The sequence below is a fragment of the Bombina bombina genome, chromosome 5 (assembly GCF_027579735.1).
Source record: "Bombina bombina isolate aBomBom1 chromosome 5, aBomBom1.pri, whole genome shotgun sequence".
Taxonomy (NCBI): Eukaryota; Metazoa; Chordata; class Amphibia; order Anura; family Bombinatoridae; genus Bombina; species Bombina bombina.
This window is the reverse complement of record NC_069503.1, coordinates 723,997,288-724,013,285: the sequence shown is the minus strand read 5'-3', so window position 1 is coordinate 724,013,285 and position 15,998 is coordinate 723,997,288. Positions and strand designations below refer to the sequence as shown.

Genomic DNA, 15,998 nt, shown 5'->3' with positions numbered 1-15,998 from the left:
AGAGTAAACGACAAACAGGGAAGAAGTTTGACGAAAATCTTTAGTTGCCTGCAAATAGAACTTCAGGGCACGGACTACGTCCAGATTATGCAAAAGTCGTTCCTTCTTTGAAGAAGGGTTAGGACACAATGATGGAACAACAATCTCTTGATTGATATTCCAGTTAGAAACTACCTTAGGTAAGAACCCAGGTTTAGTACGCAGAACTACCTTGTCTGAATGAAAAATCAGATAAGGAGAATCACAATGTAAGGCAGATAACTCAGAGACTCTTCGAGCCGAGGAAATAGCCATCAAAAACAGAACTTTCCAAGATAACAGCTTGATATCAATGGAATGAAGGGGTTCAAATGGAACGCCTTGCAGAACGTTAGGAACTAAGTTTAAGCTCCACGGCAGAGCAACAGTCTTAAACACAGGCTTAATCCTAGCCAAAGCCTGACAAAAAGCCTGAACGTCTGGAATTTCTGCCAGACGTTTGTGTAGAAGAATAGACAGAGCAGAAATCTGTCCCTTTAACGAACTAGCAGATAAGCCCTTTTCTAAACCCTCTTGTAGAAAAGACAATATCCTAGGAATCCTAACCTTACTCCATGAGTAACTCTTGGATTCGCACCAATATAAATATTTACGCCATATATTATGGTAAATTCTTCTGGTAACAGGTTTCCTAGCCTGTATTAAGGTATCAATAACCGACTCCGAGAAGCCACGCTTTGATAGAATCAAACGTTCAATCTCCATGCAGTCAGCCTCAGAGAAATTAGATTTGGATGGTTGAAAGGACCCTGAATTAGAAGGTCCTGCCTCAGAGGCAGAGACCATGGTGGACAGGACGACATGTCCACTAGGTCTGCATACCAGGTCCTGCGTGGCCACGCAGGCGCTATCAGAATCACCGATGCTCTCTCCTGTTTGATCTTGGCAATCAGTCGAGGAAGCATCGGAAATGGTGGAAACACATAAGCCATGTTGAAGACCCAAGGTGCTGTCAGAGCATCTATCAGCACCGCTACCGGGTCCCTGGACCTGGATCCGTAACAAGGAAGCTTGGCGTTCTGGCGAGACGCCATGAGATCCAGATCTGGTTTGCCCCAACGATGAATCAGTTGAGCGAAGACCTCCGGATGAAGTTTCCACTCCCCCGGATGAAAAGTCTGGCGACTTAGAAAATCCGCCTCCCAGTTCTCCACGCCTGGGATGTAGATCGCTGACAGGTGGCAAGAGTAAGACTCTGCCCAGCAAATTATCTTTGAGACTTCCAACATCGCTAGGGAACTTCTGGTTCCCCCTTGATGGTTGATGTAAGCCACAGTCGTGATGTTGTCCGACTGAAATCTGATGAACCTCAGAGTTGCTAACTGAGGCCAAGCTAGAAGAGCATTGAATATTGCTCTTAACTCCAGAATATTTATTGGGAGGAGTTTCTCCTCCTGAGTCCATGATCCCTGAGCCTTCAGGGAATTCCAGACTGCGCCCCAACCTAGAAGGCTGGCGTCTGTTGTTACAATCGTCCAATCTGGCCTGCGAAAGGTCATCCCCTTGGACAGATGGGGCCGAGAAAGCCACCATAGAAGAGATTCTCTGGTCTCTTGATCCAGATTTAGCCGAGGGGACAAATCTGAGTAATCCCAATTCCACTGACTTAGCATGCACAATTGCAGCAGTCTGAGATGCAGGCGCGCAAATGGTACTATGTCAATTGCCGCTACCATTAAGCCGATTACTTCCATGCACTGAGCTACTGACGGGTGTGGAATGGAATGAAGGGCATGGCAAGCATTTAGAAGTTTTGATAACCTGGCCTCCGTCAGGTAAATTCTCATCTCTACAGAATCTATAAGAGTCCCTAGGAAGGGAACCCTTGTAAGTGGTAATAGAGAACTCTTTTCCACGTTCACCTTCCACCCATGCGACCTCAGAAATGCCAGAACTATCTCTGTATGAGACTTGGCAGTTTGAAAACTTGACGCTTGTATCAGAATGTCGTCTAGGTACGGAGCCACCGCTATGCCTCGCGGTCTTAGTACCGCCAGAAGTGAGCCCAGAACCTTTGTAAAGATTCTTGGAGCCGTAGCTAACCCGAAGAGAAGAGCTACAAACTGGTAATGCCTGTCTAGGAAGGCAAATCTTAGGTACCGATAATGATCCTTGTGAATCGGTATGTGAAGGTAGGCATCCTTTAAGTCCACTGTGGTCATGTACTGACCCTCTTGGATCATGGGTAGGATGGTTCGAATAGTTTCCATTTTGAAGGATGGAACTCTTAGGAATTTGGTTAGGATTTTTAAGTCCAAGATTGGTCTGAAGGTTCCCTCTTTCTTGGGAACCACAAATAGATTTGAATAGAATCCTTGCCCGTGTTCCGTCCACGGAACTGGGTGGATCACCCCCATTAGTAAGAGGTCTTGTACACAGCGTAGAAACGCCTCTTTCTTTATTTGGTTTGCTGATAACCTTGAAAGATGAAATCTCCCTTGTGGAGGAGAAGCTTTGAAGTCCAGAAGATATCCCTGAGATATGATCTCCAACATCCAGGGATCCTGGACATCTCTTGCCCAAGCCTGGGCAAAGAGAGAAAGTCTGCCCCCCACTAGATCCGTTTCCGGATAGGGGGCACTCTCTTCATGCTGTCTTAGGGGCAGCAGCAGGTTTTCTGGCCTGCTTGCCCTTGTTCCAGGACTGGTTAGTTTTCCAGCCCTGTCTGTAACGAGCAACAGCTCCTTCCTGTTTTGGAGCGGAGGAAGTTGATGCTGCTCCTGCCTTGAATTTACGAAAGGCACGAAAATTAGACTGTTTGGCCTTTGATTTGGCCCTGTCCTGAGGCAGAGCATGGCCCTTACCTCCCGTAATGTCAGCAATAATTTCTTTCAAGCCGGGCCCGAATAAGGTCTGCCCTTTGAAAGGAATATTAAGCAATTTAGATTTAGAAGTCACGTCAGCTGACCAGGATTTAAGCCATAGCGCTCTGCGAGATTGGATGGCGAATCCGGAGTTCTTAGCCGTAAGTTTGGTTAAATGTACGACGGCATCAGAAACAAATGTGTTAGCTAGCATAAGTGCTTTAAGCTTGTTCATAATTTCATCCAATGGAGCTGTGCGAATGGCCTCTTCCAGAGACTCAAACCAGAATGCCGCCGCAGCAGTGACAGGCGCAATGCATGCAAGGGGCTGTAAGATAAAACCTTGTTGAACAAACATTTTCTTAAGGTAACCTTCTAATTTTTTATCCATTGGATCTGAAAAGGCACAACTATCCTCCACCGGGATAGTGGTACGCTTAGCCAAAGTAGAAACTGCTCCCTCCACCTTAGGGACCGTCTGCCATAAGTCCCGTGTGGTGGCGTCTATTGGAAACATTTTCCTAAATATAGCAGGGGGGGAAAAGGGCACACCGGGTCTATCCCACTCCTTGCTAATAATTTCTGTAAGCCTCTTAGGTATAGGAAAAACGTCAGTACACACCGGTACCGCATAGTATCTATCCAGCCTACATAATTTCTCTGGAATTGCAACCGTGTTACAATCATTCAGAGCCGCTAATACTTCCCCTAGCAATACGCGGAGGTTCTCAAGCTTAAATTTAAAATTAGAAATCTCTGAATCCAGTCTCCCTGGATCAGATCCGTCACCCACAGAATGAAGCTCTCCGTCCTCATGTTCTGCAAATTGTGACGCAGTATCGGACATCATCAGCGCGCTCTGTCCTTAACCCAGAGCAATCGCGCTTGCCTCTTAATTCTGGCAATTTAGATAATACTTCTGTCATAACAGTAGCCATCTCTTGCAAAGTGATTTGTATGGGCCTCTCTGATGTACTTGGTGCCACAATATCACGCACCTCCTGAGCGGGAGGCGAAGGTACTGACACGTGAGGAGAGTTAGTCGGCATAACTTCCCCCTCGTTGTCTGGTGATAATTTCTTTACATGTAAAGATTGACTTTTATTTAAAGTGACATCAATGCATTTAGTACACAAATTTCTATGGGGCTCCACATTGGCCTTCAAACATAGTGAACAAAGAGATTCATCTGTGTCAGACATGTTTAAAAAACAGACTAGCAATGAGACTAGCAAGCTTGGAAAATACTTTCAAATAAATTTACAAGCAATATAAAAAACGCTACTGCGCCTTTAAGAAGCACAAAAAGCTGTCACAGTTGAAATAACAATGAACCAAATTAGTTATAGCAACCAAATTTTCACAGTAAATGTATTAAGTTAGCAAAGGATTGCACCCACCAGCAAAAGGATGATTAACCCCTTAATACCCAAAAACGGATAACAATTTAATAATTAACGTTTTTATCACAGTCAAACACACTGTCAAAGGTCTGCTGTGACTGATTACCTCCCTCAAAATGAATTTTGAAGACCCCTGAGCTCTCTAGAGACGTCCTGGATCATGGAGGATGAAGTAGGAAGATTGTGACTGAATTTTTACTGCGCAAAAAAATCGCTAAAATAGGCCCCTCCCACTCATATTACAACAGTGGGGAAGCTCAGTTAACTGTTTCTATGCAGAAAACAAAGATAGCCATGTGGTAAAAATCATGCCCCAATAAGTTTTATCACCAAGTACCTCACAAAAAACGATTAACATGCTAGTAAACGTTTTGAACATACATTTTAAAAGCTATGAAGTGTTATTAATAAGCCTGCTACCAGTCGCTTTTACTGCAGTTAAGGCTCATACATTACTTCAGTATTAACAGTATTTTCTGAGTCAAATTCCATTCCCTAGAAAAATACTTCAGTGTACACACACTCATCAGCCTAATACCAGTCGCTACCACTGCATTTAAGGCTGAACTTACATTACATTGGTATTAGCAGTATTTTCTCAGTCAATTCCATTCCTTAGAAAAATAATTTACTGCACATACCTCGTTTGCAGGGGGGCCCTGCATGCTATTCCCCTTTTCTGAAGTTACCTCACTCCTCAGAATGTGTGAGAACAGCCAGTGGATCTTAGTTACGTCTGCTAAGATCATAGAAAACGCAGGCAGATTCTTCTTCTAATGCTGCCTGAGAACAAACAGCACACTCCGGTGCCATTTAAAATAAACTTTTGTTTGAAGAAATAAACTAAGTTTAAAAACACCACAGACCTCTCACAACGACCTATCTTTAGTTAGGTTGCAAGAGAATGACTGGATATGACATGTGAGGGGAGGAGCTATATAGCAGCTCTGCTTGGGTGATCCTCTTGCAACTTCCTGTTGGGGAAGAGATATAATCCCATAAGTAATGGATGACCCGTGGACTGACTACACTTAACAAGAGAAATTAGAAAATGGAAGTAAATTAGAAAGTCTCTCAAAATTGCATGATTTATCTGAACCATGAAAATTTTTACTTTAGTGTCCCTTTAAATTACTATTCATTGCATCTGTGTTTAAAGCCTGTAAAGAGATTCAAGTAGTTGAACTTGCTTTCAGAACCCAAATGCACTGCTGTTCATGGGTTGCCCACATCCAGTGAGTCAATTAGCACAGAAGCATGTCTAGTTAAGGAATTATAACTATATGTACATGCCCTATGTAACAAGCATTTGTTTTATATTAAAAAAGCTCCAATAGAACAAAATGCCTCTTTAAAGTAAAAATTTCTAATTCTGCTAAATCTTTTTGGACACTGTATTCAACCTGTATAAACCTTACACAAGGATAAAATAGAAAACAAACATTCACATGTCACCATTATATGTAATATTTGGAATAAACAACAGAGAGTATCTCCTTATATTTTTAAAAATATACACTTTCTTCAACAGCAATGCATTTGTTGCCCTTCTACTGCCAACATAATCTGCAGAACAGATGGTACACATGCATTGCCAGATAACCACATTACCCTGTATACAGAGGTAGATAAAATCCCAAAAGAATTTCATAATAATTTATTTATATGTTTATTCCTACTTTTTGGATCCTAATTTTGGATTTTGCATCAGTTTCGATTAAGCCGTGTAATTTATTGTACCCAAGTCTCAATGGATGCTTCACTATGTGCATAAGTATAATCATCCCTATATATAGAAGTATACATCCAGTATTATCACAATGCATTGCAATGACTACAAACAAAATTGGCTGGGGTGTCTTTGCCTCCTCCTGGTGACCAGGTTCTTTTCCCTCCAAAAGTAATGAATGCAGCTGTGGACTCTTTTCATCTGAAGAAAAGAAAATTATCAGGTAAGCATAATTTAGGTTTTTGTTTTGCCATCAATCCAATGATCCTAAATCCATTTGATGGGTTAATGTGGGCTCCTGGTCATCTGTTAAAAACTCATATGATATCTTTGAGCCTTTTACTACAGCACTTGACAGATCACAGAAGTCAGACAGCTACCTACACCTAATTTATCTTCTGGCTTCTAACTTTTTGGATTGTTCTACATTTGTTTGATATAAAATTTGTCAACCCCTGTATTAAAAGAACATTTAATCCAAAAAAAATACATGCACTCTTTTTTGTTAGGAGGTTGTAATTTTTGCATTACTGACACTACTTTTCTATGTGTTTAACCTCCACAAACCTTGTGACTACCACGCCTGGCTATATCCTGAACTGGACATTACATGTGTTTAAACAGACACAAACATAAAAATTAAACTTTCATGATTCAGACAAAGCATACAATTTTACCTAGGTATGCCCAAGTGCAGCAATGCACTACTGGGAGCTAGCTGTTGATTGGTAGCTACAGATACATGTTTCTTGTCATAGACTCATCAGATGTTTTCAGATAGCTATCAGTAGTGCTGGCATAGAGCGGATTTAACTAAGTGATTTGCCATTTTGCAGGGGTTAAACTGTTAGCATTTATCATTGCGTTGTTGCTTACATATAACAGAGCATTTTCTTTTTGTACTTAAACACCTAGAAAGCTAGTCTCATAAAAGCAACAGTTACATTCTTTATCAAATCAGACCATGTCTCTTTTTGCATCAGAATTTCCCTTTAACACAGCACTTGAAAATAAAATAATTGGGATTATAAAGGAACATACAGCCATTGTAAGTGATGCTCTTGTGTAAAAAGGGGTTTGCTGGCTGAGGGATACAACCTGCTCATACAAAATTAGCTTACTTTGTATATGCATTTGTGCAAATCTCCAAGTAAACCCTTGTCTTCTGGTTCTTCCTCTGCACTTTCTTTTTCCTGAGCAAACAGTCTCCGTCTTCCATTTTTTAGCTGGACATCCACTTCTTTTAGTTTTCCCCGAAGACCTGTACGATGCACAACACCATTAATCAGCCCGTTTTTAGGTTCATATCTAGGAAGCAAATGTAACTTATAGGCATTCTCTGCTTGACCCTCCAGTGGTCCTTTCTTTTTCTCCAGATTTTCTTTTTCCTGCAGAACTTCTTTCTCCAATTTCTTGTGCTCCTCTGGGGAAAGGGAATCATAGGAGAGTAGATACTGACAGTAGGCCTCTTGTAGCTTTGCCAGACGATCCTGTGCGGTCTTCGGGATGCGGAGCATATCTGCCAGTTTGTTCCACTTTTTAAGGTCAGTCACTTGTTGCATTCCGCCCATTTCATTGATGAGTTGGAAAAACCGAGCCAAATCTAACTCACAACCTCCTAAGCAGAGTTTGTGAGGGAAACAAAAACACAAAATGAATAAAAGGAAATTGTGCCTATGATTCCTTTGAAATAAATAGATTATCTTATCACACTCACATACAATCAACAACTGGTATCTCACTCTTAGGAGCAGAAAGTGAATAACGCTAGTATCCAAAGGCAGTAGTATTAATGTTAGCAATAAAGCCTTTGCTCTATTAAGCAAGTCAACTTATACTGAATGGGCTGGTTAATAACTTTATATTCATTTTAAAAGAAATGGCTGTTTAGGCTTACTCTTGCCCATAGCTTATATTTCTTACAGACTAAATTATGCTTCTCTACCAGTAATCTGCATTTATGTATAGTCATATTACTTGTGGTAAAGTTTCATGAAGATTGTATGCATGCTCGTGTTATATTGTAGCACTGTTCAAAACTATAATTAAATGATTTGAGCTTCAAATATGACCACAATAAAGAATACTAAGTTAAATGATTAAATTCTTATATAGGCAACAAACAGCTCAGGAAAATGAATTTAAAGGGATATTAAACCCCAAATTTTTCTTGCATGATTCAGATAGAGCATGCAATTTTAAGCATCTCTCTAATTTACTCCTATTATCATTTTTCTTTGTTCTCTTGGTATCTTTATTTGAAAAAACAAAATTTATGCATACCTGATAATTTTCTTTCTTGACACGGTGAGTCCAAAGATAATCTAATTACTATTGGGAATATCACTCCTGCCCAGCAGGAGGCGGCAAAAAGCACCACAGCAAAGCTGTAAAATATCACCTCCCTTCCCTCCAACCCCAGTCATTCGACCGAAGTAAAAGGAGAGAAAGGAAGCAACAAGGTGCAGAGGTGTCTGAGGTTTATAACATAACAAAAAAACCTGTCTTAAAAAACAGGGCAGGCCGTGGACTCACCGTGTCAAGAAATAAATCAATTTATCAGGTAAGCATAAATTTCGCTTTCTTTCTAATGACACGGAGTCCACGGATCATCTAATTACTATTGGGAATCAATACCCAAGCTAGAGGACATAGATGATAAGGGAGGGACAAGACAGGGAACCTAAACAGAAGGCACCACTGCTTGAAAAACCTTTCTCCCAAAAGAAGCCTCAGCCGAGGCAAAAGTATCAAATTTGTAGAATTTTGAAAGTGTGAAGAGAGGACCAAGTTGCAGCCTTGCAAAACTGTTCCACAGAAGCTTCATTTTTGAATGCCCAGTAAGAGGAAACAGCCCTCGTAGAATGAGCCGTAACTCTCTCAGGAGGCTGCTGTCCAGCAGTTTCATAGGCCAAGCGAATGATACTCTTTAGCCACAAAGAAAGAGAAGTAGCCGTAGCGTTCTACTCCTTACGTTTCCCAGAGAAAACCACTAACAGAGCAGAAGACTTAGTCGCCTGTAAATAGAATTTCATAGCACGCAACACATAGGACATAAAGAAGGCACAAAGGGACACTGAACCCAAATTTTTTCTTTTGTGATTCGGATAGAGCATGCAATTTTAAGCAACTTTCTAATTTATTCCTGGTTCAGTGTCCCTTTAATGTTCCGATCTGAAACCACTTTAGGGAGAAACCCTAACTTAATACGCAAAACTACTTTATCCGAATGAAAAAGAAGGTAAGGAGACTCATACTGTAATGCCGAGAGCTCTGAAACTCTACGAGCAGATGAAATAGCAACAAGAAACAAAACCTTCCAAAATAACAATTTAATATCTAAGGAATGCATAGGCTCAAACGGAGCCTGCTGAAGAACTTTAAGAACAAGGTTAAGACTAAAGGGAGGAGTAACCGGTTTAAACACAGGCCTGATTCTGACCAAGGCCTGACAGAACGCCAGACGTTTATGTAACAAAATAGACGAGGCAGATATTTGACCATTTAACCCTTTGAGTGCTAAGCACTCTCCCACCTGGGTGCTAAGCTTTTTTAAGTTGTTTTTTGTTTTGAAAAAAAAAGTTTACTTTTTCTTTTCAGACCCCCAAGACACTGTTGGAAAAGTTAGGCGATTACCTTTCCAACGGTGGGTCTTGGGGGTCTGTAGCTGCTTAGATGCCTGAGATACAGGCTTCTAAGCAGCATGCCCCCGCTCCTATACTTAAAGTTGCGCGTGACGTCACCAAGCATAACGTGAAGCCCCGGCGATGCCTGTCACTATGCAGGCCTGATCGACACGGTAGGAGTGGGAACCCCAGATCTCCCTCAAGATGGGAGAGTGCTAGCAACGGCTGTGAGCTGTTGTTAGCACCAGAGTGGGAAACTCTGCGACGGCTCAGAGCCGTCATTAGCACTCAAGGAGTTAAGAAACTTGCTGATAAACCCTTCTCCAAACCCTCTTGGAGAAAAGACAAAATTCTAGGAATCCGAACTCTACTCCAAAAGTAGCCTCTGGATTCACACCAATGCAGATATTTACGCCATATCTTATAGTAAATCTTCCTGGTGACAGGCTTACGAGCCTGAATCATGGTCTCAATGACCGACTCAGAAAAACCACACTTAGATAAAATTAAGCGTCCAATCTCCAAGCAGTCAGCTTCAGAGAAATTAGATTTGGGTGAAGGAAGGGCCCTTAAAGTAGAAGGTCCTTCCTCAGTGAAAGTCTCCAAGGAGGGAGAGATGACATCTCCACTAGATCTGCATACCAGATCCTGCGAGGCCACACCGGTGCAATGAGGATCACCGACGCCCTCTCCTGTTTGATTTGAGCAATGACCCGAGGAAGGAGAGCGAACAGAGGAAATAGATATGCGAGACTGAAATTCCAAGGGACCGCCAGAGCATCTATCAGTACAGCCTGAGGATCCCTTGGCCTCGACCCGTACCTCGGGAGCTTGGAATTCTGCTGAGATGCCATGAGATCCAGTTCCGGCTGTCCCCATTTGAGAATCAAGCTGGAAAACACTTCCGGATGGAGTTTCCACTCCCCCGGGTGAAAGGTCTGTCTTTTCAGAAAATCCACTTCCCAGTTGTCCATTCCTGGAATGTAGATAGCAGACAGACAGCAGTTGTGGGTCTCCACCCACCGAAAAATCTTGGCTACCTCTGTCATGGCCAAGGAACTCCGAGTTTCCCCCCCTGATGGGTGATGTAAGATACTGAAGTTATGTTGTCCGACTGGAACCTGATAGGCTCCAGAATGTTTATGGTAGAACAGACTCCTTCCGAGTCCATGTCCCCTGAGCCTTTAGAGAGCCCCAGATTGCTCCCCATTCCAGCAGGCTGGTGTCCGTTGTCACAATCACCCAGGAGGGTCTGCGGAAGCAGGTTCCCTGGGAGAGATGATCCTGAGACAACCACCAATGAAGAGAATCCCTTGTCTCCTGATCCAGATGTAATTGTGGAGACCAATCCGCATAATCTCCGTTCCACTGCCTGAGCATGCATAACTGCAGAGGTCTGAGGTGGAAACGGGCAAACGGAATGATGTCCATGGCAGCTACCATCAGACCGATCACCTACATACATTGAGCCACTGATGGTCGAGGAGAGGATTTTATTGATAGGGAATCTATTATGGTTCCCAAGAACACTACCCTTGTAGTTGGAATTAATCAACTCTTTTCCAAATTCACCTTCCATCCGTTAAATCGCAGGAAGGATAACAACATCTCCATGTGGGAGTTTGCTTGTTGAAAGGATGGTGCCTGAACCAGAATGTTGTCCAGATAAGGCGCCACTGCAATGCCCCGCAACCAGAGCACTGCCAATAGGGATTCCAGAACCTTTGAAAAAAATCTGGGAGCTGTGGCAAGGTCGAATGGGAGAGCCACAAACTGGAAGTGTTGGTCTAGAAATGCGAACCTCAGAAACTTGTGATGATCCCAGTGGATGTGAACATGCAGGTATGCGTCCTTTAAATCTACCGTTGTCATAAATTGACCCTCTTGAACCAAGGGAAGAATGGAACGAATAGTTTCCATCTTGAAGGAGGAACTTGTTTAGACTTTTGAGATCTAAAATTGGTATGAAAGTTCCCTCTTTTTTGGGAGCCACGAACAGAATGGAGTAAAATCCCAGACCCTGTTCCTGCATTGGCACAGGAACTATCACTCCCAGGTTGGAAAGGTCCCGAACACAGTGTAAGAACGCCTCTCTTTTTATCTGGTCTACAGATAATCTTGAGAGCAGAAACCTGCCCCTGGGAGTAAAGGTCTTCAACTCTAGTTTGTATCCCTGGGACACAATGTCCACCGCCCAGGAATCCTTAACATCCCAAGCCTAAGCGAAGAAAGTCTGCCCCCCACAAGATCCGGTCCCGGATCGGGGGCAGGCCCTTCATGCTGACTGAGTCGTTAGCGGTCTTCTTAGATTGCTTTCCCTTGTTCCAAGAATGGTTGGGCCTTCAGGAAGGCTTGGACTGTTCCTGCTTGGTAGAGGAAGGCTTACCCTTGAAGTTTCGAAAGGAATGAAAATTACTCTGACATCCCTTCTGCTTATTCCTCTTATCCTGAGGGAGGAAATGACCCTTTCCTCCCGTAATGTCAGAAATAATCTCTGCCAATCCCAGCCCAAACAAGGTCTTACCCTTGTAAGGAATCGCCAAAAGCTTAGACTTAGATTACACATCCGTAGACCAGGATTTTAACCATAAAGCTCTGCGGGCCAGTATGGCAAACCCAGAAATTTTTGCTCCCAGCTTGATAACCTGTAGGGAAGCATCCGTAATAAAGGAATTGGCCAACTTAAGGGACTTGATCCTATCCTGGATCTCTTCAAGGGGAGTGTCTGTCCGAATAGGATCAGACAACGCATCAAACCAGTATGCCGCCGCACTAGTGATGGTAGCAATACACACCGCAGGTTGCCATTGTAAACCCCTCCAACTTCTTATCCATAGGATCTTTAAAGAAACAACTATCCTCTATGGGAATAGTGGTCCTCTTAGCTAAGGAGTCTGCCAAGATTCCTTGATAGAGTCTGCAATAGGAAACCGTCTTAAAAATAGGGGATGGAGAAAAAGGGATACCCGGTCTTCTCCCATTTCCTAGCAATAATCTCTGTAGCCCGATCTGGTACAGGAAAAACCACCATGGAAGGTACATCAAAATACTTGTTAAGCTTACTAGACTTCTTAGGATTGACTATGACAGTAGTGTTGGAGTCGTCCAAGGTAGCCAAAACCTCCTTAAGTAACAAACGGAGGTGTTCCAGCTTAAACCTGAAGGATACAACTTCAGTATCAGAAGAAGGAATTACACTGAGTCTTAGATTTCCCCCTCAGATGCTACCGAAGTATCTTCCTCCTCAGATTTCTGGGAGGGAACATTTGAAATAACCACAACTGTGTCAGAAACCTTACTCACTGACTCTTTACATTTCCTCTTGCAATTTCCCTGCAGCATGGGAAAAGCGGACAACTCATCAGATACAGCAGAGGACATGAGGGAAGCGATGTCTTGCAACGTAACTCCAGGTGGAGTATGAGAGGAAGCGCAGGGCACTGCATGTGTGGACGATAAAATTTGGGACACTTGAGGAGAAAGCTGCGGCATATCTTGAACATTGTCAGAAGACTCCTGAACATCATCCGCCTTAGACAATGTTCGCTCAGAAAAAAAGTCTATCCCTGTAATTTAAAGTTCTCTCAATACATGAGGAACAGAAAGTGATTGGTGGTTCCACGTTAGCATCAAAACATAAAGAACATGTAACACCCTGCAGGGCCTCTAGGTCCATCATTATTCACAAATAAACAAAATAGATAAGTAAACTGGTATTTTAATTAGAAATTAGAACACAATTTTTTTTTTTACTATTTCTTTAAATTTTAAAATAAAACTTATTTTTCTGCAAGAAAATAAATAAACTTTCACAAAAACACTCCGGACAACCTCTACACCTCAGCTTAGCTTTGCTGAGGTGCTTACCTGCCTAACTGACAACGGAGTGAATATTCTGCTAGATAATCCGGACTCAACTTCTATATGCTGTAAATTGCAGTCCGGTAACCGTAAACACTGCTAACAACTGCAACAAAGCTATCTCCGCTCCTGAACACAGGAAGTGTAGGAGGAAAAGGCGCGGAACAGAAAATTGCCGCCTCAGCTAACCCCGCCCATCGTGGGCGTTACAAAATTAACCTCCTGGTCGGCTAAATGCATTCTAAAGCCGCCGGGAGTAAGATAAAAAATAAAACACCATCTATTGAGCCTAAGTCTCCTCGTCCCCAGTGCCTGTCATTACTGCCGATAACATGATCCCTTTAGCAATAGGAGAATGTCTCTTGTCCCATAAACTGATTTTAAAGTGCCATATTTTTCCTGCATATGTTCCCAGAAAAATAAAGTCAGCACTTACCTTTAGAAATCTGCCAGGCAGCAAGGCAGCTCACTAGGTTTGAGAGGCATGTTCCCTCACATGGACCTGTGGAAGAAAAACAAAGACTGAGTAATCTTACTCAGGCTTTCAAAGTTAGGGCAGCATTAAATACATGGGAGGCGCAGTGAGGATTGCACCCTACAAGTTCCCATTGCTTAAAATCCACCACTGCTCTACTGAAGAGACTGATATGGACTACAGCTACACCCCTGAACAAAGCAGAACAATCTTGCACTGCTAAAAGATAAAATCTTGCTTGAAGAATCTTCTTTCAAACACCTAAACTTTACCACTTCCTTGCTCTTAACGTAGGCAAAGAGAATGACTGGGGTTGGAGGGAAGGGAGGTGATATTCAACAGCTTTGCTGTGGTGCTCTTTGCCACCTCCTGCTGGGCAGGAGTGATATTCCCAATAGTAATTAGATGATCCGTGGACTCACCCTGTCATTAGAAAGAAAGCAGGAATGTTAAAGTGATGGTAAATTTCAGACTATAAGAATGTTGCAATAAAACATATATTAGTTTGCAAGTAAAACCACATAATTTTTTTTTTTTTTTAAAGTGTATAAAGTATATATTTTATAATAAAAGGTTTACAATCCTAATTGATATTGCTGTGATGTATAGAGCAGTCACATCCACTCTCTACATAGGCTTTCTATGGGCTTTAAAGGGGCTGGACTTCAAGATAGTCAACTGACACACATGTAGATTGGATGTTCACTGGAATTGTCATTAAAAAAAAAAGTTTATCCATGTGGGCTGGCATAACATTGTAATAGAAGCATTACTATATGAACTAATTTAACCCTTTCAGAGATGGATTTTTTTTTTAAAAGAAGGTACACATACATTTTTAATGGCAAAGATTACATTTATGGCATTTGATTATTTAAAGTTTACCATCACTTTAAGGAAGATTTAAGAAATAAAGGAACAATTGCAAAAAAAATAAATAAAATACAAATCTAGTCAGTTATGGCATATATGCAACTAACCAATATATAAAAGAAAGATAAGCTTACGTTCCCAGCATCACTTTTAATAAACACATTGTGACTTACCACCAAAACGAATAAGATCTCGACTAACATTAGAAGAACTTTGGCCTTCGGCCTTTTATGGAGGTAGTTATAGGTTGCAGTACGCCCAAACCGTAAGTCGGCAGAGATAAGCTCTTCAGGACACACTCTGGAGATAAATGCACTACTTGGTAAGAAAAGGTTGCAATATCTGATTTTGCCCATGACCATCAAAATAAGGACCTTAATACATAACCCCATTCTGATTGTATGTCAGCATGGTGAATATGTATAAAGTTAGAAGAAAAAAAAAATTCATAAAAAGAGGGTCAGAATGAGGATCATCAGGGCAGGTCTTCGGTTAACACCAAGTGAGATACTTGAATGCCTGGCAAGCTCACAGCCACAAAGAAACAGAGAGAGATCAGTTTTAAAGTCCTTTTAAAGCACTTGTGTATTCTTTGAGAATCAACACAAATGTAGTCAGGGTTGTCACAAGTGGGAAGGCAAAAGAATATTTCTGACTTTAACGTGGCTATTAATTTTTTTATTTTTTTTTGTTTGTTTTTTTACTAGATTGCAGATGAAAGGTTTTAAAGTCCTATACAATCCCCTGAATTCCATTCTAGAACACCTTGTCATTGGCTTTCATTTTAAAAGATTTGTTTCTATGCATCAGTTGTGTTCTACGACCAATAGTACTTTGTGAACCTGAAACTTGTGACAACCCTGGATAAGAAATATATAGAACAGGATATTTATATTGTATATGCATGTTAGGTTCAGCAACCAGGATTAATCTGTTTAATTCTTTAAAATTTTTGAACTGTGGTAATAATTAAGAAGGTAATAAAGTAGCAGTCTCACTGATTTATTAACATGTTTACAAGCTGATAATAAAGAATGTAAACATGTAAAATAATAATAAAAAAAATCATGCATCTGAGCTAGATCTAGGTAATTAAAGTTTTGTGAAAATAATATATTTCCTTTAGTGCTGCTACTTTAATTATAATGTCAAGTTTTGAACAACATTTTTTTCTGTAGATGAAATGCA

The 15,998-nt window shown here is 41.5% G+C and overlaps 1 protein-coding gene across 1 annotated transcript in view; it reads right to left on the bottom strand.

The window, feature by feature from the left end:
• Nucleotides 1-15,998, bottom strand: part of JARID2 (jumonji and AT-rich interaction domain containing 2) — a 690,587-nt gene that overhangs the window by 122,377 nt on the left and 552,212 nt on the right. The window contains 1 exon segment of the mRNA XM_053714761.1: nt 7,097-7,593. Within this exon segment, the coding sequence (XP_053570736.1) occupies nt 7,097-7,593 (497 nt within the window).